At 42.1% G+C, this 25,992-nt stretch overlaps 1 protein-coding gene across 1 annotated transcript; it reads right to left on the bottom strand.

The window, feature by feature from the left end:
- On the bottom strand, positions 1-25,914 carry LOC115205113 (neuronal membrane glycoprotein M6-a). Its single transcript, XM_029770779.1, has 7 exons — positions 25,586-25,914; positions 10,284-10,476; positions 4,888-5,044; positions 4,267-4,420; positions 3,919-3,995; positions 3,578-3,643; positions 1-2,144 (listed from the first exon to the last, which is right to left on the bottom strand). Exons 1-7 carry the CDS (start codon positions 25,620-25,622, stop codon positions 1,992-1,994), a joined length of 837 nt encoding a protein of 278 aa, XP_029626639.1. The 5' UTR covers positions 25,623-25,914; the 3' UTR covers positions 1-1,991.
- Positions 25,915-25,992: the final 78 nt, after the last annotated feature.

Genomic DNA, 25,992 nt, shown 5'->3' with positions numbered 1-25,992 from the left:
TATTTATTAACAAGTACACAAGTGATTTTTATTTATGCAAGCACATTTTTTCAATTGAAATCCTGATACTATGTAAGTAAGCATTCTTGTGAAAGTACAAAAGACTAATACGAGGATAAAGCCGAAAGCATTGTCAAGTCATTTACTGTAGAAGCAACGTTGGCACAAGAATAAGTTTAAGACATGGTTGATAGCTCATCACAAACTAAACAGAGACAACTCAAACAATACAGTCTAATATCAGTAGTATAATGCTGTTAGCGTGGGGGGTTTAGTACTGCACATAAAGGGTTGACACAGCAAGACAGGCAAAGTGTAAATAAAATGACTTTTGAGTTAATAATTCTATACCATTAACGCATGTCCATGCCACGAAAAACATCTAAATTCACAGTCTTTACCTAACATTACAGTTATCCAACTCTGAGTTGAACATCAATGCGCTTACACATAGAGAGAGCACAGAAATGGTCAAATAAGTTCCCAAAACTAGCTCTTAGAAATACTGATAAAACAAATATTGCCAGGCAATGAAATGGTAGGCCACCTTCGGAGTACTATGGCATAAGAATGTGTAAGCAAGACAATCAAACTTTTAATGTCATAAACAAAATAACTTACTGTGTGACACACACTTTTCTTACATCTGATGAATCCACCAAAAAGTGACATGTTACACCAACAACTTTATTTAGCATCAAGATTTTTGTAAGACTGAGAGATCAGTAGTGGATTCAACCACAGCAACTTATTTTTATTATCTTCTGAATTGTCCTGAATTTGTAGTGCTAAACATATAAGTATGCATTTATATCTCAATATATACAGCGCAGAATCTGCAAAAACTTGTTTTATACTAGTATTTATAAAGTTCAACTTTATGAAATAAAAAAAGAGGGTATGAGAACATATTTGCATGTGCTTGTGTGGCGTATGATTAAAGACAATCGAATCATTCCGAGTCCTTGGAACAGGGTTCTCCAACCCTGTTCCTGGAGAGCTACCCTCCTGTAGGTTTTTTTTTCAACCCCAGTTGTAACTAATCTGATGCAGCTGATCAACTAGCTAATTATTAAAATCAGGTGTGCTAGATTAAGGTTGGAGTGAAAACCTACAGGACGTTAGCTCTCCAGGAGCAGGGTTGGAGAGCCCTGCATTACAGTGGATACACAGCTTTAAATTCGCAAGATGCCTCATATAGTGACAAAATAATTAATTGTTTATTATTTTGGGGACTAATTTCTTCTTTGAAATTGACCTAAGTGTTTCCTGTTTAACAGGCTTGGCACAGCTATTAAATAATATTTTTTTAAATAAAAATTTGGTAACACTATCGTGTAACAGGAGTAAAAAATAAAAATAAATTATAATAGGATTCAAATTTCTTTCACTTCAAAGTTATTATTTAGATCCCTGGCAGTACTGGTATGTAAAGGCTTCAGGAGCTTTAAAAGTTCCCCTTGTGTGATTGAAAATATTGAAGTCTTCAAAACTGATCACCCACCATCTACATAGCTCTTTTAAATGAGATCTAAATAGACACACAAACACGAGAAATGTGCTTGAAACCCTTTTAAGCCCCAACTGACCACCTCAAAAATGAAGAGAAATAAATAATACAAGGCGAAAAAATAATGACACTTGATAAAATCCAAATAAAAGTTCTCCAAGTAAAAACGTATACGAAAAATACTGCTGCTAGCTACTTCTAATTCTACTACGTACTAAACTACCAAATACTATAAAAAACACAATAATACAGGTGATGATAATAATAATAATAATAATAATAATAATGCAGTCCATGAGAGTGATAATGGGGCTTGTCATCTGAAATGCTGTTTGGGGGGGTTATATGAGGGTCCCCCGGACCACTTTGTCATATGATGCACCAGTGACATCAGAGGGGGCGAGGACCCCGGTCGCCACCCACCCCCCTTTTTAGGAGGGGAGGGGGGGGCAGGGTGGCAGGGCCAGGCCTCATGCTGGCCTTATGTGTAGGCGTTGAGACGCTCCTTGGAGCGGGTGGAGTGGATGTCGTGGAGCTCCTGCTCTTCTTTGGACTTGATGTCCTCATACTTCTGCATCCTGCACGCGTCCTTCACGTAGGCCCAGTTGGCCGACAGCACCATCAGGTAGTGGATCTGAAACAGAGATAAGTCACCCATAAGTTCATTCAGGGAGAAAATAAAAAATGCAGAAAATTATTGGTCTTTCAATTCTCCACTGTCATTTATTTGGGAAAGAAGAATGCCTGCCATGAAATGGAAGAAAGTGTACCCTATTTTCACCATGTACTTAATTGGAATTTTGGGTCCATTTCTCTTTCAAATATGGAAAAGTCTTCATGAATGAATATACCCCTCTAATCAAGCTCCATACTCTATCAGAAGAGAGATTTTCACATCATGACATCAGCAGAAATATAAAGCGCTATAATTGTGGCCCACAGCTTTTTTTCAAGCTGAAAAAAAAGAGTTACAATAGGTCTTCTCGAGGCGAAAAACAATGTATTGATTATATATTTTCTTTTTTTTTATGTACAATTGTGTAATTTCACTGACATGCCAGCAGGTGGCAGTACATTAGAAAAAGTGGGCGGTATGCAGGGTTTCCGTGGCAGCAAAGGATCCTTTGAGACACTGCCATTGTGAATGTATTGTGCTTAAATGACTGTGGTTGTTACATTGCCACACCTTTCGAATTGAATCATGGACATTATTAGCAGCATGCTAATGGTTTTAAGTCTACACAAAGACCAACTGGTCTCTAAAGGATTCAAACAAAAGCTGCAGTCCTCAGCTGTGAGGACTGGAATAGTGGAAACACTCTACATTTACATTTACATTTAAGTCATTTAGCAGACGCTTTTATCCAGAGCGACTTACAGCCATTCCGTTTATCATCTCGTCTTAGTATTTTGTTTTATTAATCATTTAAATAATCATTGATCGGTGTCTGTATCTGTGTGCCACCACTATTTAATTTTCCCAGCAATTTGTTTAGTTAAATGTTACGCTGCACTTTGCACCATCATCATTGTCTAACGACCACATTCCCTTTCTTAGAAAATGGCTCCTCACAAATTACTGAGTGATGTTTTCACCAAGCTCTGGGCCTTTCTTCTCCCAGTTTCCATGACAACGAGGTGACATGCCTTGCATCTCTGAGAGAGCGAAAAATCTTCTCTCTCTACTCCGCCAAATACAGCCTCACTAGCCATTCCCACAGGCACATAGCAAAACATAGATTTTTACTGTAGCTATAGAAATCAACCCAGTTAACGCTTGTACTTGACCTATTATTGTCATATATAAAATGGCCACGTCAAATCAAAACCTTGTACTTCCATTTGTAAGCCTATAGACTAGTTCAATAAAACAGACATGTCTGATTCATATTTTCTCACATGAGGAACATGAGATATAATCTACACAGCGGCTTGTACAGATGTCAGCGGTTCATACAAATGACATGGTCCATTAGATGTGATATTGCCTTCAAATGGATATGAATCAACGCTGTAATGTCAGATATATCAACAGAGATAGAAAAGTAATTGGTTTTTGTGTCTCACCATAGCAATGACAGCTGCTCCAGCACCAGCCAGGGCACAAATGAACAGGTGGAATGTCATGTCCAGCTGTATTAAAGACAAAGGAGAGGACATGCTAGTCAGGCTTCCCCATGAAACTCACCTTTTACGTTGTGGTCAAATGAATTACTTGAAAAACAAAAGCCTTCATGTAAATGGGAATGTTTTTAAATGCATGGTTATTATGGCTTTCAAACATCAATATTTCAATATTACTTGAGATGTTTTATTACTTTGGAAGCAAGAATCACATATTGCATAAACAAACATATACTGTACTCACATGGTATGTCAATGTTTGTCAAGTGTTTTATTTGATATACCTCATTTGATTCACACATTTTGTAAAACTTCTCAGAACCAGCGCATACAGTTTTCCCCTCCCCAATTGGCACAATACCTGAAATGAGAGGAGAACAAAGGCCACTTAGATATTTGCACCTGTTATTTCTACTGTGGCAAATACAAGACCAAAATCAAACTAAACCATGAAGCTGTCCTTTACACATCATGCCTCCCCAAAGCTGTATTTCACCTTTACAACCCATTTATGTGCAACAGTAACAACACTTAGTAAATCTGTCCATCAGTAGCTCACCCCATGGACAATACTGTATGTAGGAAAAACCCCAGAGAGAAGCATCAGACCAAGTTATGTCCTGATTCTTTACCATACTGGCGCGGGTCCAAGCACAGTGTGGCTCCCTCCAGGATGGTGGTGTTTTGGCAAATGGTCCAGATGTTGAAGTACATGAAGACGGGGAGGGAGGTGAACGCTGTCACCCCGAGCCAAGCCAGCATGAAGATGTACGTCAGCATGATAAACTAAGACAGATAGAGGAGACTCATTAGATTCCAGGTTGCAATTGTTATACCGTGCTCCAAAGAACGATTTAGGAATAACATTAGCGTCCCACCAATTTCCTATCAGGATTTATTGAGACCGAGTCTATATCGGTGTTTCCCAAATCTCTCCTCGAGTACTCCCCATTCCACTTATTTGATCTATTCCAGTACTAGCAAACCTACTTAATTTCATCATGGACTTGATGATTGACCACTTGAAACAGGTGTGCCAGTACTGGAATAGAAAGTGGTATGGATGGGGCTACTCGGGAGACGTTTGGGAAACATTATGCCCGTTAACCTCTAAAATATGACAATAATTGTGATATATGGCAATACAATTTTAAAAGCTACTTTGCCCCTAAGGGCCATCGCATTACATACAGGTCATTCATATAAAACATTACGAGATACTCTTTAATGTCAATAAACCAGTTATCCCTTACCCAAGCACTGACGCAACGTCCACAGGTGGTGATCTTAAAGTCTCCATACAGGTCCTTGATGGCTCCGCTGGTAAAGAAGCCCTCCACCATCAAGAGAATGCCGTAGACAAAGAACGCTGAGGCGATGCCATAGATCACGTACTTGATTATGTCAATCCTAGAGGGAAAAAGGCACATGTGTACTTTTTTCAATCTCTGAAACTTCTGCTTAGTCAAACTTATCATGAAGTTGTATAGATAACATGTACTTACATTGAATAGTGTATTTATACAGTAATTATACAAGTGACTTATTCTTCCCCACAATGAAATCGGGGAGGGGACAGTGGATCTGTTCTCCGTCTGTTAGTACATTAGTACGGTCGTACATTTGTCACACGATATATCTCAGACAGCACTGGACGGATTTTTACGAAACTTGGGTGAATGACTTGGGTGTCTTGCCATAGAGATTCGTAATCTACAAAATTTCGCTGATTGGAATAAGATGGGTGCTATAGTATTCAACTGAAATTCCAAAATTACACCAATTGGCCCAAGGGAGGGTGCTATAGTAATCAACGGAAATATCAAACTTTGAACAAACATGTCTCCTGTCATGTTTGAGCTATTGTCATGGAAATTGGTTCATATACAATACAATTCAAAGTTTGGACACATCTATTCATTCAAGGGTTTTCCTTTATTTGTACTATTTTCAACATTGTAGAATAATAGTAAAGACATCAAAACTATTAAATAACACATATGGAATCAGTTAGTAACCCAAAAATTGTTAAGCAGATCAAAAGATATTTTAGATTTTTCAAAGTAGCCACCATTTGCCTTGATGACCACTTTGCACACTCTAGGCATTCTCTCAACCAGCTTCATCTAGAATGCTTTTCAAACAGTCTTGAAGGAGTTCCCACATATGTGACCCGTTTCAGGAAACTAGGCGTATGTCGCGGGTCACTACTTTGCAGGAGAGGCATTTTTTTTTTAATCAAAATATCTTTTTGGGCAGAAATGCCTTCTCGAAACGTGAACTTTCATGTGTTTAAAAACAAACTTGTATGCCATCGGTAAATATGAATAAAATGGTTAAATTACAAGCCTAGATCGTTAAACCACAGAAAAAGTTAGCAACCTTCACGCTAGCCATGATTGGCTGAGATAATGAGTGGGCTGGACATGCCGAGAGATGAGTTTGGGTTGGTCTGCCATATAGCACGCTTCTGTCTATTTGAGCTGGTCAGTATATGTAATTACTCCTGTCTAACGCAGCTTTTTTTATGTATCGTGTAGTAAAACTTAACAAAAGACTCCCCTATGCAAGTATCCATTGCAATAGAATGTCACTGCAACAACTGTTTCAGAGCACTCTCGTCTGAGTGTGCCAGAGCGCAGAATAACTGATGAATTTATGTTGGAATGTACAGTACCAGTCAAAAGTTTGCACACACCTACTCATTCACGGGTTTTTCTTTATTTGTACTATTTTCAATATCCTTCCAGGATAGCCGGGCCAGGTCGATTAGAAAGGCCTGTTCGCTGAAGTGTTTTAGGGAGCGTTTGACAGTGCTGAGGGGTGGTCGTTTGACAGCGGACCCATCACGCACGCAGGCAATAAGGCACTGATCGCTGAGATCCTGGTTGAAGACAGCAGAGGTGTATTTAGAGGGCAAGTTGGTCAGGATGATATCTAAGAGGGTGCCCATGGTTACAGATTTGGGGTTGTATCTGGTAGGTTCCTTAATCATTTGATTGAGATTGAGGGCATTTAGCTTAGATTGTAGGATGGCTGGGGTGTGAAGCATGTTCCAGTTTAGGTCACCTAGCAGCACGAACTCTGAAGATAGATGGGGGCAATCACTTCACATATGGTGTCCAGGGCACAGCTGGGGGCTGAAGGGGGTCTATGACAAGCGGCAACAGTGAGAGACTTGTTTCTGGAAAGGTGGATTTTTAAAAGTAGAAGCTCGAAATGTTTGGGCACGGACATGGATAGTATGACAGAACTCTGCAGGCTATCTCTGCAGTAGATTGCAACTCTGTGCCCTTTGACAGATCTATCTTGTCGGAAGATGTTATAGTTAGGGATGGAAATATCAGGATTTTTGGTGGCCTCTCTAAGCCATGATTCAGACACGGCTAGGACATCAGGGTTGGCGGAATGTGTGCTAAAGCAGTGAAAAAATCTAACTTAGGAAAGAGGCTTCTAATGTTAACATGCATGAAACCAAGACTTTTAAAGTTACAGAAGTCAACAAATGAGAGCGCCTGGGTTATGGGAGTGGTGCTGGGGGCAGAATAGATTCAAGGCATGATGTACAGACAAGAGTATGGTAGGATGTGAGTACAGTGGAGGTAAACCTAGGCATTGAGTGACGATGAGAGAGGTTTTGTCTCAAGAGGCAACAGTTAAGCTAGGTGAGGTCACCGCATGTGTGGGGGGTGGAATAAAAGGGATATCTAAGGCACATTGGACAGCGCTAGGGGCTCTACAGTGAAATAAGACAATAATCACTAACCAAAACAGCAATAGACAAGGCATATAGACATTAGGGAGAGGCATGTGTAGCCGAGTGATCATAGAGTGCAAAGAGTAGCACTAGATGAGTCAGGGAGCCAATTTCGTAGTCGCTGCTTCGCTAGGCGAGCTGGAGACACGGCGATTCAGACAGCTAGCAGGCCGGGGCTAGCAGATGGACATCCGGCAACATCGCAATGGAAGAGCCTGTTGAAACCACCTCGGACGGTTACGTTGGCAGAACAGTCGTGTTGGATTGGCGGGGCTCCATGTCGGCAGTAAAGGGTTCAGGCCAATTGGCAAAAGAGGTGTTGTAGCCAAAGAATTGGCTGGTGGACCTATTTGGCTAGCTGGGAGATGGGCCTAGCTCCAGGCTAGCTCCAGGCTAACTGGTGCTTGCTTCGGGACAGAGACGTTAGCCAGGAGTAGCCACTCGGATAGCAGCTAGCTAGCTGCGATGATCCGGTGTAAAGGTTCAGAGCTTGCAGTTGGAAGATGTGGTAGAGAAAAAGCAGTCCGATATACTCTGGGTTGATATCGCGTTGTGCAGACTGGCAGGAATTGACCGGGTTGAGGCTGGCTGATGTCCGAGTTAACAGTGAGGACCGCTAGCAGTGGCTAACTGAATACTAGCTAGTAGCTAAACTCAGCAAAAAAAGAAACATCCTCTCACTGTCAACCAGTTACTATTTTCAGCAAACTTAACATGTGAAAATATTTGTATGAACATAACAAGACTCAACAACTGAGACATAAACTGAACAAGTTCCAAAGACATGTGACTAACAGAAATGTAATAATGTCTCCCTGAACAAAGGGAGGGGGCAAAATCAAAAGTAACAGTCAGTATCTGGTGTGGCCACCAGCTGCATTAAGTACTGCAGTGCATCTCCTCCTCATAGACTGCACCAGATTTGGCAGTTCTTGCTGTGAGATGTTACCCCACTCTTCCACCAAGGCACCTGCAAGTTCCCAGACATTTCTGGGGGGATGGCCCTAGCCCTCACCCTCCGATCCAACAGGTCCCAGACGTGCTCAATGGGATTGAGATCTTCGCTGGCCATGGCAGAACACTGACATTCCTGTCTTGCAGGAAATCACGCACAGAACGAGCAGTATGGCTGGTGGAATTGTCATGCTCATCTTGACATGACCCTGCAGGAAGGGTACCACATGAGGGAGGAGGATGTCTTCCCTGTAATGCACAGAGTTGAGATTGCCTGCAATGACAAAAAGCTCAGTCCAATGATGCTGTGACACACTGCCCCAGACCATGACGGACCCTCCACCTCCAAATTGATCCCGCTCCAGAGTACAGGCATCGGTGTAACGCTCATTCCTTTGAGGATAAACCCGAATCCGACCAACACCCCTGGTGAAACAGAACCGCAACTCGTCAGTGAAGAGTACTTTTTGCCAGTCCTGTCTGGTCCAGCGATGGTGGGTTCGTGCCCATAGGCGACGTTGTTGCCGGTGATGTCTGGTGAGGACCTGCCTTACAACAGGCCTACAAGCCCCCAGTCCAGCCATTCTCAGCCTATTGCGGACAGTCTGAGCACTGATGGAGGGATTGTGTGTTCCTGGTGTAACTCGGGCAGTTGTTGTTGCCATCCTGTACCTGTCCCACAGGTGTGATGTTTGGATGTACCGATCCTGTGCAGGTGTTGTTACACGTGGTCTGCCACTGCGAGGATGATCAGCTGTCCATCCTGTCTCCCTGTAGCGCTGTCTTAAGCGTCTCACAGTACAGACATTAAAATGTATTTCCCTGGCCACATCTGCAGTCCTCATGCCTCCTTGCAGCATGCCTAAGGCACATTCGCGCAGATGAGCAGGGACCCTGGGCATCTTTCTTTTGGTGTTTTACAGATTCAGTAGAAAGGCCTCTTTAGTGTCCTAAGTTTTCATAACTGTGACCTTAATTGCTTACAGTCTGTAACCTGTTAGTGTCTTAACGACCGTTCCACAGGTTCATTAATTGTTTATGGTTCATTGACAAGCATGGGAAACAGTGTTTAAACCCTTTACAATGAAGATCTGTGAAGTTATTTGGATTTTTACGAATTATCTTTGAAAGACAGGGTCCTGAAAAAGGACGTTTCTTCGTTGCTGAGTTTAGTTAGCTGGCTAGCTTCTGATGGGGTCTCGGTTCTAAAGTATTAAAATAGCGGATCCGTACCTCATTGGGTGAGGCGGGTTGCAGGAGAGTATATTCAGTCCGTAGATGGATAGTGACATTAAAATAGATACATAAGAAATTGAAACATATATGATGAAAACAATGTAAACACAGAACAGGACGGGACAAGACAAATACACACGTCTGACTCCTACGCCATCTTGGAAGTTATCAATGTAATGATGTCACAGTCAATTCTTTGAGATCAACCATTATGTTACTATCAGTATAGTCCGGCAAGACTACTATCAGTATAAATGTCTGCCCATAAAATCAAATCCTCTTTTATATCAATGCATCTCCCTTTCAAGCAGTCTAGTCCATTCTCTAACATACCGCCCATAGTCAGCTATCAACTTTACATTTCCAGCAAGGGGAAAAAAATCTAATACTTTTTTCTCTCTCTCATTAATCCATTAATCCACACAACATACGTTGGAATAATTGTCACTAATTGGAACAAGAAGGAGCGCTACATCATTTGTGGGGGACATGTTTGTAGACTTGTTTGAGACAGTGTTCTTTTACCAGAATACAATGTTTGTCTTTTCTACCCCGTCTGCAATTACTGTACATTTAGGTTCCTTAATGTCAGGTTCCTCAAAGTACATAGCAGCTACTTGGTATAAGAGTAACTTTCAGTTGGTACACAGCCGTATATCTTGAATGTTTCCAGTGTAGCTCCTAGGTGTGTAGCCTACTCACATGGTGAACACGTCCAAGGAATCCACGGGTCCCCGGACCACCTCAAAGTAGTTCTGTAGGATGGTGACGGTCCCGGAGAGGGCCTCGTGACCGCAGCCGCAGAACAGTGCCACCCCAGCGTACAGCAGGATGGTAGCGATGAGCGACGGGTATGGGATGCCACCTAGGCATTTGATGCAGCACTCCAGGCATCCTGAGCACCCACAGCGAAGAGAGACAGAGAAGGTCAGACATCACTCATGAAAGATAAAAGGGAATTGTCACTATATGCAGGAAATCACAGCCATGGGACAACAAAGGGTTGGAGAAAAACATGATTGAGAGTATTGGTTGAGAGTGCTGGACAATAATCTTGAGAGGAATCAATCAGACTAAGCTGGGGTCAGTTCAAGGCCTTTTTTTGACCACGACAACCACTAAAATGTTATGATAGTTGGTAACCATAGTAGTAGTTATCATAATCAATATGGTAACTGTTTCTAAACATTAATATTATGTGACTGGGTGGCACACCTCATGGGGTTTCGACACAGGAGATTCTTCACCTAACAACGTGGTACAGTATGGTATCTTTATACACAGTGGTCATCCTCTACACATTGGTGGTGAACTGCAGTCTAGGTCCAGAAATTTATATACAGCTTAGTATGAGGAATGAGATGAACTCAACTGAACCCCTACTGAACCCAGCAAAGCCCTGGTGCAGTTGACCCTTTCAGCCTTAGCCCTAGGTGAAGTCTGACCTCTAGGCATTCAGGCCATCCACTCTGTCTGGCCACACATCCCAGGGGATCAGGGGGAATAGTTAATAGAATTCACCGTTCCTCAGTCTGTGTCTTTGTGTCTGTGAATGGAATGTAAGGATGTAATTGACTGGATTATTGTGTTTCGTATGTGTTTCGTAGGAAAGCATCACACACCCATGGAAATGTTCCTGTATGTTAGTGCTTGTGTATGTATCTGGACAGTGAGTTAATCCTATGAGTAATGGCTGCTATGCCAACATACTCTACAAATACATTTTGTACATGCATAGCTTTCTTTCAGGCTAACGCAATATGCATCAGGTTTGTCCCCTTTCAATTTTATTAGTGAACCTCACTCTTCCACGGTCAGATATAAACTGATATTGAGTCAAATAGTATTTCATCTCCTCCCACTGCACTCTGAAATATGCTCCCCAAATCAATGAACAGTGCTATTGAAATGCACAAATGTAATTTCACGCTCATACGACTGGAGAATTTCCTCCAGTGCATCTACATAACTTGATGAATTCTTCCCCATTCATCCTTATTCAATCCCTGCTCTCGATTCCCATTCAAAAAGAAAAAGTCTATAAACCAAGCCGAGTCCATTTTTATTGTAATTCTCAAAGATACAAATCAATTACATCTCCATCATCGCAGCCAGGCAGTCATTTCCTCTATCACGCCTTGTGTTGATCTTCCCTTTCTCTGCGATGCGAAAGCAATAGCCCTCTTCTTCCTCCCTCCTCCACGCTCTGCTTATGTTTCTATACAGACTGTGAATGGAATACCAAGTAGTCTAGCTAGCTATCTCCGCCACAGCCTGCTAGGTTGGGGAGGGCTGAGAGTTTCAGACTGATCCTCATCCTAGGCTAGACTTTCTGCATCCTCACAGTTGTAATCCAATGCCAGCCTGTATCGTCTTGTCGTCATGGCCGATTCACATCATTTCCCAGCTATGACATGTCTATTTAGGGGCTCTCTTCACTTTCAGTGGGAATTGGTGACAATAAGAGAGTGTCAAGTGTGCCTAGCTGTAACAGAGAACTCTCTGTTGTATTGAGGGCATGTGACTTAATTGCCCATTGATGTTAATGACTCATGTCATGTTCGTTAAAATGGTTTTATTAGTCTTGTGCATTATTCAGATATGTCACCCATAACTGGAGGACACATTTATTTGAGTTGTATTTTAAAAGGGTAATCTGAAACTTTGTAATGCTTTACACTAAGTTGTGTCTATTTATCATTACAAACCATTAGTGTGTAACAACACATGTAAACTACACAGGTTTAAAATAGGAACCTAAGGTAAACATATATATATATAGTATATATAAATGTTTGTCTTCTTTTCATAACTACATTTTTTGGCATAGCTTGGCTTCCACACTTCCATTGCAGAAACGCTGCAGGAACTCACATTAGTGTAGATGTCTGCCATTGGACTCAATAATGAAACACTGTGGCTGCTTATGACTGGACAGAGTTAATAGGCGGTGGTGGGATTTATGGATCACTAGCCACGACAAATACTGTTATAATATCCCTGGGACCTGACAATGAAGACTAAAGCTATATGGGATAGTGTTGCCATGGCAACTGGGACAGACATGGGTTGATCACACCAAACTCTGTCTCGAGGGATAGGGAATTCATGATTGGCATGTAATTGAGGTTACGGTATGCTTTGTCAGTATAAAGGAAATTGATGGTATCATATAATGACAAGGTTCGGTAGCAAATTAGCATTAGACCAATAGGCCGATAATATACATTATGTCATCAATATATTGTATAAATAATTTCAACGACCGTATGTATGACCAAAAGATAATATGGCCATATTTTCATTACTCATTCATTATAAGAGAAGGAGACCATATATTGACATTAACACAGATTTACATGGCACTTTTGTCTTCTAACAAGTTTTCAATCTCAACAACTCTCCACTGGAAAACCACAGCTACTCCTCCCATCATCACAGTCTAATTTCACAGCACTACATTGATCTTGAGATTCCTGACTCAATCTTTGTGTGTTGATGTTATGTTAGGGAAAATAACAACTAGTGTGAATAGCAAATAGTCTGGGTAGCCATTTGATTACATGTTCAGGAGTCTTATGACTTGAGGGTAGAAGCTGTTTAGAAGCCTCTTGGACCTAGACTTGGCACTTGTCATGAAGTAACAGAGAGAATAGTCTATGACTAGGGTGGCTGGAGTCTTTGACAATTTTTAGGGCCTTCCTAGGATACCGCCTTGTATAGAGAGGTCCAGGATGGCAGGAAGCTTGGCCCCAGTGATGTACTGGGCTGTACGCACTGCCCTCTGAAGTGCCTTGCGTACGGAGCCCGAGCAGTTGCCATACCAGCCAGTGATGCAACCAGTCAGGATGCTCTTGATGGTACAGCTGCATAACATTTGGACAATGTAAGTTTGTCGGTGATGTGGACACCAAGGAACTTGAAGCTCTCAACCTGCTCCACTACAGCCCTGTCAATGAGAATGGGGGCGTGCTCAGTCCTCCTTTTCCTGTAGTCCACAATCAACTCCTTTGTCTTGATCACGTTGAAGGAGAGGTTGTTGTCCTGGCACCACACGGCCAGGTCTCTGACCTCCTCCCTATAGGCTGTCTCATCGCTGTCGGTAATCAGGCCTACCACTGTTGTGTCATCGACAAACTTGATGATGGTGTTGGAGTCATGCCTGGCCGTGCAGTCATGAGTGAACAGGGAGTACAGGAGGTGTGTTGTTACAGCGTGCAGATGTGTTGTTACCTACCCTTACCACCTGGGTGCGGCCCGTCAGGAAGTCCAGGATCCAGTTGCAGAGGGAGGTGTTTAGTCCCAGAGTCCATAGATTAGTGATGAGCTTTGAGGGCAATATGGTGTTGAACGCTGAGCTGTAGTCAATGAATAACATTCTCACATAGGTGTTCCTTTTGCCCAGGTGGGAAAGGGCAGTGTGGAGTGCAATAGAGATTGCATCATCTGTGGATCTGTTAGTGAAGTATGCAAATTGGAGTGGGTCTAGGGTTTCTGGGATAATGATGTTGATGTGAGCCATCCTTTCAAAGCACTTCATGGCTACAGACGTATTACATCTGGAATCCTGGTGAAACTGCCATGTCATATTACAACAACAAAGAAGTTAATGCTAACAACAAAAACCTTTTTTGTCCCTCTGACATCAATGCATGCGGATAGAACAGCAGCCTATGTAGGGGAGAGTGGTGGAAATAAAACAAGAAGGGTTTGTAGGAAACCATACACAAAATGTAGAATTTTACCAAATATTTAGGAAGAGGTGAAGTAAGAAAGGAGAAAGTTAGGTAAAAAAAAAAAGATTTTCACAAAGTCAAATTCATTTGTGTTAAAGGTTTCATAATGCTTGTATCTAAACCAAAGTAGATACTTTTAAGATTGTTCTATACATCAGTTGGGGTCTCAATGATCTTCGATATGAGGTCCAAACCTAGCATGAAAGTGCATCCTTGTGTGGGATAATATAATCAAAATATTTGCCTTGGGGTAAGTTGAGCCAATGGTTGAGACAATGGAAAGCTGAGACAAAAAGTTTTCTTCCCAGGCATAATGCAAGGCGTCGCTGGGATAGGAGGTAACAACAGGCCTGGCCTATGTTAAAAGTGTTAAAAAAAAGTATAAAGTGTTTGTTAGGCGTTAAGCCTGTGTTAAAAGATGCTTAAAAAGAGCAACTGCCCCTAAAAAACAACTAATCCCTTTGAAAACGGCCTAAGTGGCATCGATATGAGTCAAAAACGTTTATTCTACCGTCAAAATTGGCTACAAAGTGTAAATAGGATAATTTTGGTCATAAAGTCAGTCTCGTCTAAAACAAAGTTTGGAACAGTGCGTCCAAATGAGTAATTGAAGGTTGGGTTTGGATTATAATTATCTCAACAAATCATGCCCCCACGCCCACTTTGCTTCCCTTCGTTGAATGGGGAACTGTTGTTTCATCACCCCCAACCAACGTGTACAAAGGACCACTGCCGTTTGAGACTGAAAAGCCCTATATGGATTGAACATGCAATGTATGCTTCCAGCAGGATGCACAGCCAACAACTATGGTTGGAGCCTGTCATGATGCGGAATAGGTGGTTGGAGTTTGTTGGTCCACCACATACCAGCAGCTAGACCATAGACTGCTGGTTATGTATTTGGAAATTGTATACACCTGTCAGCAACGGGTGTAGCTGAACTAGCCAAATTCACTAATTAGAAGGGGTGTCCACATACTTGTGTATATATGATGTTTTTTTTTACGAATTCTGCCAGTAACAGTAATGGCAACATTGCCAGTTAATGTAAATTTGACCACATTATATGGCAAAGTTGTTTCCTACTAATTATTTGCCTACTTTAGCAATGTCATCATATTTCCATGCCACTGTAACTTAGTGTAATTTAGACTAAACAGTCACCAGCATCTGAGGTGCAACCCATGTCTATGGCACAAATAAATATTGGATGCAGCTATGGTGGTACTAGCTAACTCATGTCTGACTACTGTTGAACAGTGTACTAACCAGCAGCAACAAACTCAAACCAACCCAGGGCTATAGCAAAACATGTCACAGTTGGTTGCATACTGTAACGTATTCACTGGCCTGAATCAAATTCAATCTGGAGCCAGCCAGTCTACATCTGGCAATATGGTCAAATTTGCCAAATGGAGGGTGAGGGACAGCTTTGTATCCGTCTCTGTGTGAAGAGAAATGGTGGTCTAAAGTTTTTTTTCCTCTGCTTGCACATGTGACATGCTGGTAGAAATGAGGTAAAACTGATTTAAGTTTGCCTGCATTAAAGTCCCTGGCCACTAATTGTGCCGCTTCTGAATGAGCATTTTCTTGTTTGCTTATGGGCTTATTCATCTCGTTGAGTGCGGTCTTCGTGCCAGCATCGGTTTGTGGTGGTAAATAGATGGCTATGAATAATATAGATGAGAACTCTTTTGGTAGAAAATGTGGTCTACAGCTTATCATGAGGTATTTTAACTCAGGCGAGCAATACCTCAAGACTTCTTTAATTTTAGACATCGCACACCAGCAGTTATTGACAAATAGACACACACCCCCGCCCCTCGTCTTACCAGACATAGCTGCTCTGTCCTGACGAAGCACATAAGATGTTACAGTTTTTAATGTCCCGTCGGTAGGACAGTCTTAATCGTAAATCGTCCAGTTTGTTTTCCAATGATTGCATGTTGGCCAATAATATGGAGGGTGGTGGTGGTTTACCTCCTTGTTGGCAAATTCTTACAAGGCACTCCCCCTTTTTCTCCATCTTTTCTTCACGCGGGTGACTGGGATTTGGGCCTTGTCTTGACAAAGCAGTATATCCTTTGCGTCGGACTCATTAAAGAAAAAATCTTTGTGAAGTTTGAGGTGAGTAATTGCTGTTCTGATCTCTTTTCGGTCATAAGATACGGTAGCAGCAACATTATGTACAAAATTAGTTACAAACAACCGGAAAAAACAAACAAAATAGCACAGTTGGTTAGGAGCCCATAAAAAATATGGGACACCACACAGGAAGGTATGACCATTCTGACATGTTTCCAAGGTAGCCCTATTACCACAAGACAAAATGCCGATAGTCTTTGTATCGGCTGGGAATGACAATGAAAGATGAAATGTGCACATTGTTATATTAGCAGAACACTGCTTCTATGGCATTATGTAAGGGTTGTTTATTCTACATGGACCTGTTACTACATTTGACAGTTATCAAAACTATAGTAAATAGTAAAAATAAAGAAAAACCCTTTAATGAGTAGGTGTGTCCAAACTTTTGACTGGTACCATATATACTGCTCAAAAAAATAAAGGGAACACTTAAATAACACATCCTAGATCTGAATGAAAGAAATAATCTTATTAAATACTTTTTTTCTTTACATAGTTGAATGTGCTGACAACAAAATCACACAAAAATAATCAATGGAAATCCAATTTATCAACCCATGGAGGTCTGGATTTGGAGTCACTCAAGATTAAAGTGGAAAACCACACTACAGGCTGATCCAATTTTGATGTAATGTCCTTAAAACAAGTCAAAATGAGGCTCAGTAGTGTGTGTGGCCTCCACGTGCCTGTATGACCTCCCTACAACGCCTGGGCATGCTCCTGATGAGGTGGCGGATGGTCTCCTGAGGGATCTCCTCCCAGACCTGAACTAAAGCATTTGCCAGTTCTTGCTGTGAGATGTTACCCCACTCGTCCACCAAGACACCTGCAAGTTCCCGGATATTTCTGGGGGGAATGGACCTAGCCCTCACTCTCCGATCCAACAAGTCTCATACGTGCTCAATGAGATTGAAATCCGGGCTCTTCGCTGCCCATGGCAGAACACTGACATTCCTGTCTTGCAGGAAATCACTCACAGAGCGAGTAGTATGGCTGGTGGCATTGTCATGCTGGAGGGTCATGTCAGGATGAGCCTGCAGGAAGGGTACCACATGAGGGAGGAGGATGTCTTCCCTGTAACGCACAGCATTGAGATTGCCTGCAATGACAACAAGCTCAGTCCGATGATGTTGTGACACACTGCCCCAGACCATGACGGACCCTCTACCTCCAAATCGATCCCGCTCCAGAGTACAGGCCTCGGTGTAACGCTCATTCCTTTCACGATAAATGCGAATCCGACCATCACCCCTGGTGAGACAAAGCCGTGACTCGTCAGTGAAGAGCACTTTTTGCCAGTCCTGTCTGGTCCAGCGACGGTGGGTTTGTGCCCATAGGCGACGTTGTTGCCGGTGATGCCTGGTGAGGAACTGCCTTACAACAGACCTACAAGCCTCAGTCCAGCCTCTCTCATCCTATTGTGGACAGTCTGAGCACTGATGGAGGGATTGTGTGTTCCTGGTGTAACTCGGGCAGTTGTTGTTGCCATCCTGTAACTGTCCCACAGGTGTGATGTTCGGATGTACCGATCCTGTGCAGGTGTTGTTACACGTGGTCTGCCACTGCGAGGACGATAAGCTGTCGGTCCTGTCTCCCTGTAGCGCTGTCTTAGGCGTCTCACAGTACGAACATTGCAATTTATTTCCCTGGCCACATCTGCAGTCCTCATGCCTCCTTGCAGCATGCCTAAGGCACATTCAAATCAAATCAAATCAAATTTATTTATATAGCCCTTCTTACATCAGTTGATATCTCAAAGTGCTGTACAGAAACCCAGCCTAAAACCCCAAACATCAAGCAATGCAGGTGTAGAAGCACGGTGGCTAGGAAAAACTCCCTAGAAAGGCCAAAACCTAGGAAGAAACCTAGAGAGGAACCAGGCTGTGAGGGGTGGCCAGTCCTCTTCTGGCTGTGCCGGGTGGAGATTATAACAGCACATGGCCTAGATGTTCAAATGTTCATAAATGACCAGCATTGTCAAATAATAATAATCATAGTAGTTGTCGAGGGTGCAACAAGTCAGTAACACAAGAGTAAGTGTCAGTTGGCTGTTTCATAGACGATCTTTGAGAGTATCTCTACCGCTCCTGAGAGTTGAAAACAGCAGGTCTGGGACAGGTAGCACGTCCGGTGAATAGGTCAGGGTTCCAGCAGGTCTGGGACAACAGGTCTGGGACAGGTAGCACGTCCGGTGAACAGGTCAGATGAGCAGGGACACTGGGCATCTTTCTTTTGGTGTTTTTCAGATTCAGCAGAAAGGCCTCTTTAGTGTCCTAAGTTTTCATAACTGTGATCTTAATTGCCTACCGTCTGTAAGCTGTTAGTGTCTTAACGACCTTTCCACAGGTGCATGTTCATTAATTGTTCATGGTTCATTGAACAAGAATGGGAAACTGTGTTTAAACCCTTTACAAATGAAGATCTGTGAAGTTATTTTGATTTTTACGAATTATCCTTGAACGACAGGGTCCTGAAAAAGGGACGTTTCTTGTTTTGCTGAGTTTAAATTATGAATACAACTCTCATCTGCTGTCAACATCAGGATACGATTTGAGAGCAAATTAACTCCAAAGTGGTTAATAGCTTTGACTGTATGCTTACAGTGCAATTGTAATAACAGTCCACCACAACATACCCAAGAATCTTCTGATTAGCAAGGGGTAGTCCGTGTTTCATTTCACTGTGTAATACAACCACAATTTGAGATCATTGAAGAGGGGTTTTCTCTCATAGTTTTAATGAGGAATTGGGTTTCAGAGAGAAATGTTGTCTGATGTTGCAACAGTAACCAAGGGGGGCGGGCTTAGAGAAGGATCAATTGTCCCCCGCACAAAAAGCCCCTCTTCAAAAGTGTAAGCCTGTAATTTGGTCGTGACCCGTCTCTCCAGTCCAATCAACAGAAGGCGTCTCTCTCTAATACAAAGAGAAAGGACACCCCCTTCCCATGCCCCCTCCCCATTCCCACCTCTCTCCCATCTGTCTGCATCATGTCCGACAGGCAAAAGGGGTACACAGACACACACACAAATGCACATAAGCACACAAACGTGCACGCATGCACAAACCCTCAGCAACCCATGACTCATATAAATGGCTGAGGTTGCCATCATATAATAGTCACCTCTCATAAAACATTGATGATGGAAAGTTTGATGATGAAGAGGTGAGGGGGAGACAGAGGGAGATCTTGAGAGAGAAGGAAAGAGAATACATGAGAGAAAGCAAATGAGTGCGGTTGGAGTGGCTTGTGGTGTACATAAAGTACATTTGCACATTTATTTTTCACTAGATCTGGAAGCCTGGAGACTTCCGCTAAGCAGTGGGGGGGTATGGTTGGATGTTTTAGTCTGTGAATGTCGGAAGAGTACGTGTCTTGATGCTGACGCTCGCTTTCCATATACCGTTCGTTCGGCCTCTTCCCCTGCCTGGAGCAAGCAGGTTTTCAGAGCTCTCCACGCCCCTTATTACTCTGCGCAAGTTTAATCAACCAGTATGGTTGCCATGTCAACCACGGTGCAAAATCTGAGAATAGACAGGGTACTTCAGAGCTGTGACCCAGTTACTGTGTGTCAACAAATTCACTAGGACAATGGGTGAATGAGACTCATTACACAGATAACCCTCTGGGGTGAAGTACAGTACAGGCCCAGGTCAGGTCTGAAAGCCCAGGCATTGGTTTTGAAAGGGACTGAATTAATCAAGCCCCCAACCGATGTACATGCTTCTGTAATGGTGGTGAAATATTTAACCATGCAAGCAGGTTTCGTGCAGTTGTCTCCAATGTGAGATTTTAAGTTCAGTCCAAAATTATAAGATTTACCATTAAAATTACGTTTTTAGATGCTCAATTCATATTTCTGTTAATATGATCACATCATATAAAATCATATAACTTTCGATAAAAGATAAGACATTCCCGACCGAAAAGTTATTGAAATATGTTGTCGTGTTTTTTGAGCACCTGCTAGACATTATTGTGAGAACAATGAGAAAACCCTCAGACGTTGGCCACTAGGGGAGAGTGGGGTTGGTTGAGCCACCCTTTATAGGAAACAATATACAAAATATATACTGCTCAAAAAAATAAAGGGAACACTTAAACAACACATCCTACTACTTTCAAGAATCTCAAATATAAAATATATTCTGATTTGTTTAACAATTTTTTGGTTACTTAATGATTCCATATGTGCTATTTCATTATTCTACAATGTATAAAATAGTAAAAATAAAGAAAAACCCTTGAATGAGTAGGTGTGTCCAAACTTTTGACCGGCACTGTATGTAGATATCTTTGTTAGAAAGTGTATCATATTTCCCTTGGCGGAGTGATGCTGAATGTAAAAGATGACTCAACTAACCCCACTCTCACCTAATAACTGACAACATTTTGGGGAACATTTGGGAACAATTTGTGGAATTCCCTTGACCACCATAGGATGGAAGGATGCAGCTGGAGTCCAAAACAATGGAAGTGGAAGAGCAGGTCAGCTGTCAGTGGAGAAAGCCAGAATTCACTGTGTGAGAAGATTAACTCCATATGGATAATCAGTTCAAGATTTTGGGAGAGGGAAAACCATGTATCAAAGCATGAAATATCACAGCCCATGTTAGAGGGCCTCGAAATGTGCAATGCTGCATTATAACACAAATGTCCAGTTTATAGGGGACAATAGAGCATATGATGTGTGATAATGGTTCCAGATTACACATTTCATTAGTTTAAATGTAATATACTACAGCAATACAATACCTGAATGATATAGCTTTTCTACTTCAATTAATGTTTTAGGACAGATCTGATAGGTTCCAAGAATTTCTATTTGCCGTGGAATTTTCCCTCTATTGAGCCTTGACTCCTGAGCACATTATCACACATTGGCAATAAAACTTGATCAACCGAGTTGAACAGAAGGAGAACTAATTCCTTCCCTTGGCTCAGGTAGTCTTAACAGGTGGGCCTTACTACATTTTTCCTTTCATTCAGAGCTGGAGCGGTCACAGCAGTATGTCATTACAATTGCTACCTAAAGTGGAATTGATTCCTCGGTATCAAGCTAGGACAGATGTTTATGACTTCATTTAATGTTTTGACATAACAAATTCGTTTTGATTAAGCCATTTTATTTTGGTGAATTAGGATTGTCCGCTGTTGTTGTTGGTGACTTGTGGCACGCGGCATGAAGCGCTACATTTGACTAACAGATGAAGAGAGCAGCTTGTGCATCTGACTCACAATCTGAGATTTGCAGTCTGAGGAGGAGGACCATAGAGATCCCATAATACAATATTTTCCAATATTTGATCAGTTTCTTGAACCCTAAAAGAATTGCAAGGCCCAATCTATAACTCTGCAATTTACATTATTATTAAGAAGTACCCCTCTTCCATTAGAAAGCTAAACTAGATCTGTAATATCAGTAGCAATATAACAGAAGATCAACACTAAGATGATCAATTCCTGTCACATGACAATTGAAAGTCCCTTAAAATAGACCTTGTAACCCTTTGTTAATGGTAAAAAAAAAAAGAATGTGATTCAAACTATTTGTGGGTGTTTATTGTTATTTTGAGGATTTACAAAGCAGTACTGAGAGGTATAAAATACGCCCTTTTACAATGCATGTACAGTTACGTTGTGTCTGAAAACCATTAGATGTCATGTTACGTACAGTAGGTGCATTACATTTTCTCTTCTCTCATGTTAGCCCCCTGGCTAGTCCATGGTGCCCCTAATGCCAGGAAAGGGCTACAGATGACCTATAGAGCTCTGGTCCACATATAACAGGTGACCTCATAGGTGACAGTTGATGGAGTAATGACCCCAGAGAAAGTGCACTTACAAGTGATTGTCCTCTTAAATACATCATGGACTCAGGGTTCTCTGAGGTGGGGGGTCAGATTGTGACCAGACACCCCAAAATGATAGGTTAGGTCACATAGACTATTAAATAAAAGCATAACTGTTTAATGACGCTTCTTCCTGAGAGTTTGCTCAGATTTCTGGTTACAGCACAGAGCACATAACAACACTGTATATATAAGTGGGGGAAAAAAGCATGGTAAAAGCTAGGTGGCATGACTAGTGAAAGATCAACGACTTCAGTTCAGACTAAAATCAATGCTACAGTAGCAGTTCCCATTCATTGTTTTCAACAATGTAAAATAATCTCCACAACTCCAAAGAATGTAAAACAGAAATAAATTTGCCATCCAAGAAAACACAAAAAAACATAGAACATTAAATATAGGCATCAAAAAGCCATTTGAGAGGCCCTCAAGGCAGGGACTCCAAGTCATTCATTGTCCTTGCTCCCAGGAGGGTTTTAAATCTCCGCTGTCATGTGCTCTTAAGCCAGTCTTTCATAACAGCAAGGTGACCATGCTGTTCTTTTCATGTAGCACCAACTTAGTACAATTTGCAGTGGTCATGTGAATAATTGTCTCATCCAAGCGACAAGAGACTTAGAACTCGTAATATAAGAATAAGGCCCAATCTTCCCTTTATGAGGGGTTGTAGTTTTATAGGTAGTTTATAGATCATTATTAGATAATATGTAGTGTATTAATCATTATTATATAGTTATAACTCATTGTTGTTTTGGTGCTTGCCAAATAATAGGTTTATTTATGGCTGCACTGTGGATTATTACTGTTATTAAAAAAAAGTACAACATAAAACACAACCACTGTGAGGATAATACTGTGAGACCATACCCAAGTCCCCCTCAATATGGCTACTCTAGCTGTGTATAGTCAAATGTATTTTCCTTGTGTCAGTACTTGAAATGTCATGACAGTTTTGGGGCAATTTTCTGTTTGTTTGAGGTTGTTGCTTTTTCTGTTTGGGGGGGGGTGCTTTTCTGTTTGGGGGGGGATTAGGTTTACAAGGTGGAACCAAACTGCAAATATTATACGAGAACCAAAATTCCATTCTTTTCTAGTGGGCAAGACACACTGCATATACTATACTGTAGCAGCATGTAGGCCAGCCTATTACATTGGCACTTACATTATTCATGCTTTCGGACCTCATAATTGCAAACAGGAGCATCAAATCATCTTGTTTCAAGCACTAGACATCTAGCTAAGTGTTCCTAGATGAAGTTCTAGCATGTGTAACAGTGTTGCTTCCGTCCCACTCTTTAGCCGAACCTGGGCTCGAACCAGGGCCCCTCTGAACACATCAACAACCGCCACCCACGAAGCTCCGTTACGTATCGTTCCACAAAAGCCACGGCCCTTGCAGAGCAAGGGCAACAACTTCTTCAAGGTCTCAGAGCGAGTGACATCACCGGTTGAACACCACTAGCACATACCGCTAACTAGCTAGGCATTTCACACCGGTTACACCTGGTCCTGGACCTGTTTGTGCTGTATCCAACTCCTATGATCATTGTCATGGTTTAGCATGACGTAAGGCCATAGGCGTTGGATATACAGCACAAAAAGGTCTGGGACCAGGTTACTGAAGTTCATCAGTCAGTGTGTTGATTCAGTGAGGAAGCAATAAAGATGAACGTTAATGTGGAGCAGCACTCAGCCAAACTGCTTTAGTGCCGTGTTTTATGTATAACTTTCCAGATTTGATGGAGAAGATATGTGCCAGTTAGCCACATTTGGGCCAGTGGGGCCACAGAACCAGTAGTGGAAAGCTTGATTGGCTAAGTAATTATAGCTGTTTTCTTCAGCCAAATGAATGGACGTGGTGTACTACAGACATGCATGTAAAGCCTGGGTGCTAGTCTCTTTCAGATGGATGAACATGGGGAGAGTGCCAACTGTATGATGTGACAGATTGGGATTCAAGGATATAGAATTCACACAGAGTGCCCACTTAGTAACGGTGACTGATCGGTATTTAATCAACACTGCTATCCAGAAGTTTCCGGTAGTCATCCCACAGGTTGGAGACATTATAGTCTTATAAAGGCATGAACCATACTGTGAAAATAGAATTCCTGAGCCAATGTCATATTGCAGCCGCTAATGGTATTAACACCTTACCAGACAATAAAGGTATGCCACTTTGCAATAAGTATTTCTAGGTAAACTAGCATCCATGACACTCACACACACAAACACACTCACGTGCACACAGACACTGAGTAAACTGATTGGCCAGGGGACCAAAATGTCATCTGCAGGAACGGAACAGAGAGCAGAGAGTAGCTACAGGGATAATGACTAGACTTGGCCAGTGCCATGGTAACGGTTTCAGCTCTCACTCATGCCTGTGAAGCGCTCACTGGTTTTCAGGGATGAGAAGAAGGAGGGTGGGAGGGACGGGGAGGAGGGAAGAAAAGAAGCACAGACGTATGAAGCCCTGTCACGTGCACAGAACTTGGGATGGAGGGAAAAAAGGAAGGAAGGAAGGAGGAGTGAAGGGGGGAGACACACCTCAGAGAATGATAGCATCCTTTTTTCATACAGTGAGCAATTTTATTAATATGGAGGAATGCAAATTCAAACTAATGGCAGCGCCTGGTAAACATAAATGTATTTATACAGTACACAGCTATTTACCCCTCAAGCATACACTTAAACACTGGTTTGGTGGGAGGGGGTGGGTTTGCATTATAAATAGCATGCACATGAACAAGAGAGAAATTCTGACATGCATGAAATCCTGATTTTTTTTTTTTGGGGGGGGGTTTGTTAAAATAATAAAAGAGCTTTGATTTAAATACAATAGCTGGACATGTGGATAGTCTGGATACAATGGTTTTATAAGTGAACGGAGCTGGCTCGAGGTCTCTTGCCTTCAATGTTCCTCTGAGCCATCTCGACAGGCATGCGAGAGCCTTACCGAGACGCCTGTGAACAAAGACAATTGTCCCTGCGTTTTCACAGTCAACGCTCATAGAAGCAGTTCACACCACTCTCTGACTGTCTCGACAGCAGACAACACACAAACACACTTCAGTCAAGCAGACACTCAGTGGACAAAGGAACAACCAAAACAGATGCTCTTTTATACCCAGAGTATTAACCAACTATTTACCCAATCCTTTATGAATAAATAGTCCTCTGACAGACAGACAAAGGAATTAGGGGAAGATTTTACTCAAAGGGAATCTCAATCCATCCACTAAAAAATACTCTTTCTCTTTTCCTTACCTTTCTGAGTCTGACCCTCATCCAAATCTTCTTCCATCTTGGCTATTCTAGATGTAGAGCAACTAGAGATGTGACAGAAGCTCCTTGGTTTGCAGGTTCAAAACCCTGTTTCTTTGTGTCAAAGATAGTCCACAGAGCTCTCCTTCTCTCTCGCTTTCCCTCTTGCTCTCGCACTCTCCTTCTTGGTCTCTCGGTTCTGTGTTAAGACCGCTTGTCAGCAGTGATTTCATTCAAGTGGTCGTGCCGTGAAAGAGATCATTGCATCTTCACAGCGCTGTCCATTGCGAGCAGCTCTGGCAAGTGCTGGAAACCTGTTCTCTACAGTGCAGAAAAGGGGGGGGGGGCTCAGTAGGCAGTATGTTTGCAAGAGGGCGGGCTAGCAAGCGCAGGTGCTCAGAAAGCAGAGA

Source organism: Salmo trutta, chromosome 13 (assembly GCF_901001165.1).
Source record: "Salmo trutta chromosome 13, fSalTru1.1, whole genome shotgun sequence".
In the NCBI taxonomy this organism is placed as follows: domain Eukaryota; kingdom Metazoa; phylum Chordata; class Actinopteri; order Salmoniformes; family Salmonidae; genus Salmo; species Salmo trutta.
The sequence above is the reverse complement of the archived record's forward strand: the minus strand, read 5'-3'. Positions and strand labels throughout refer to the sequence as shown.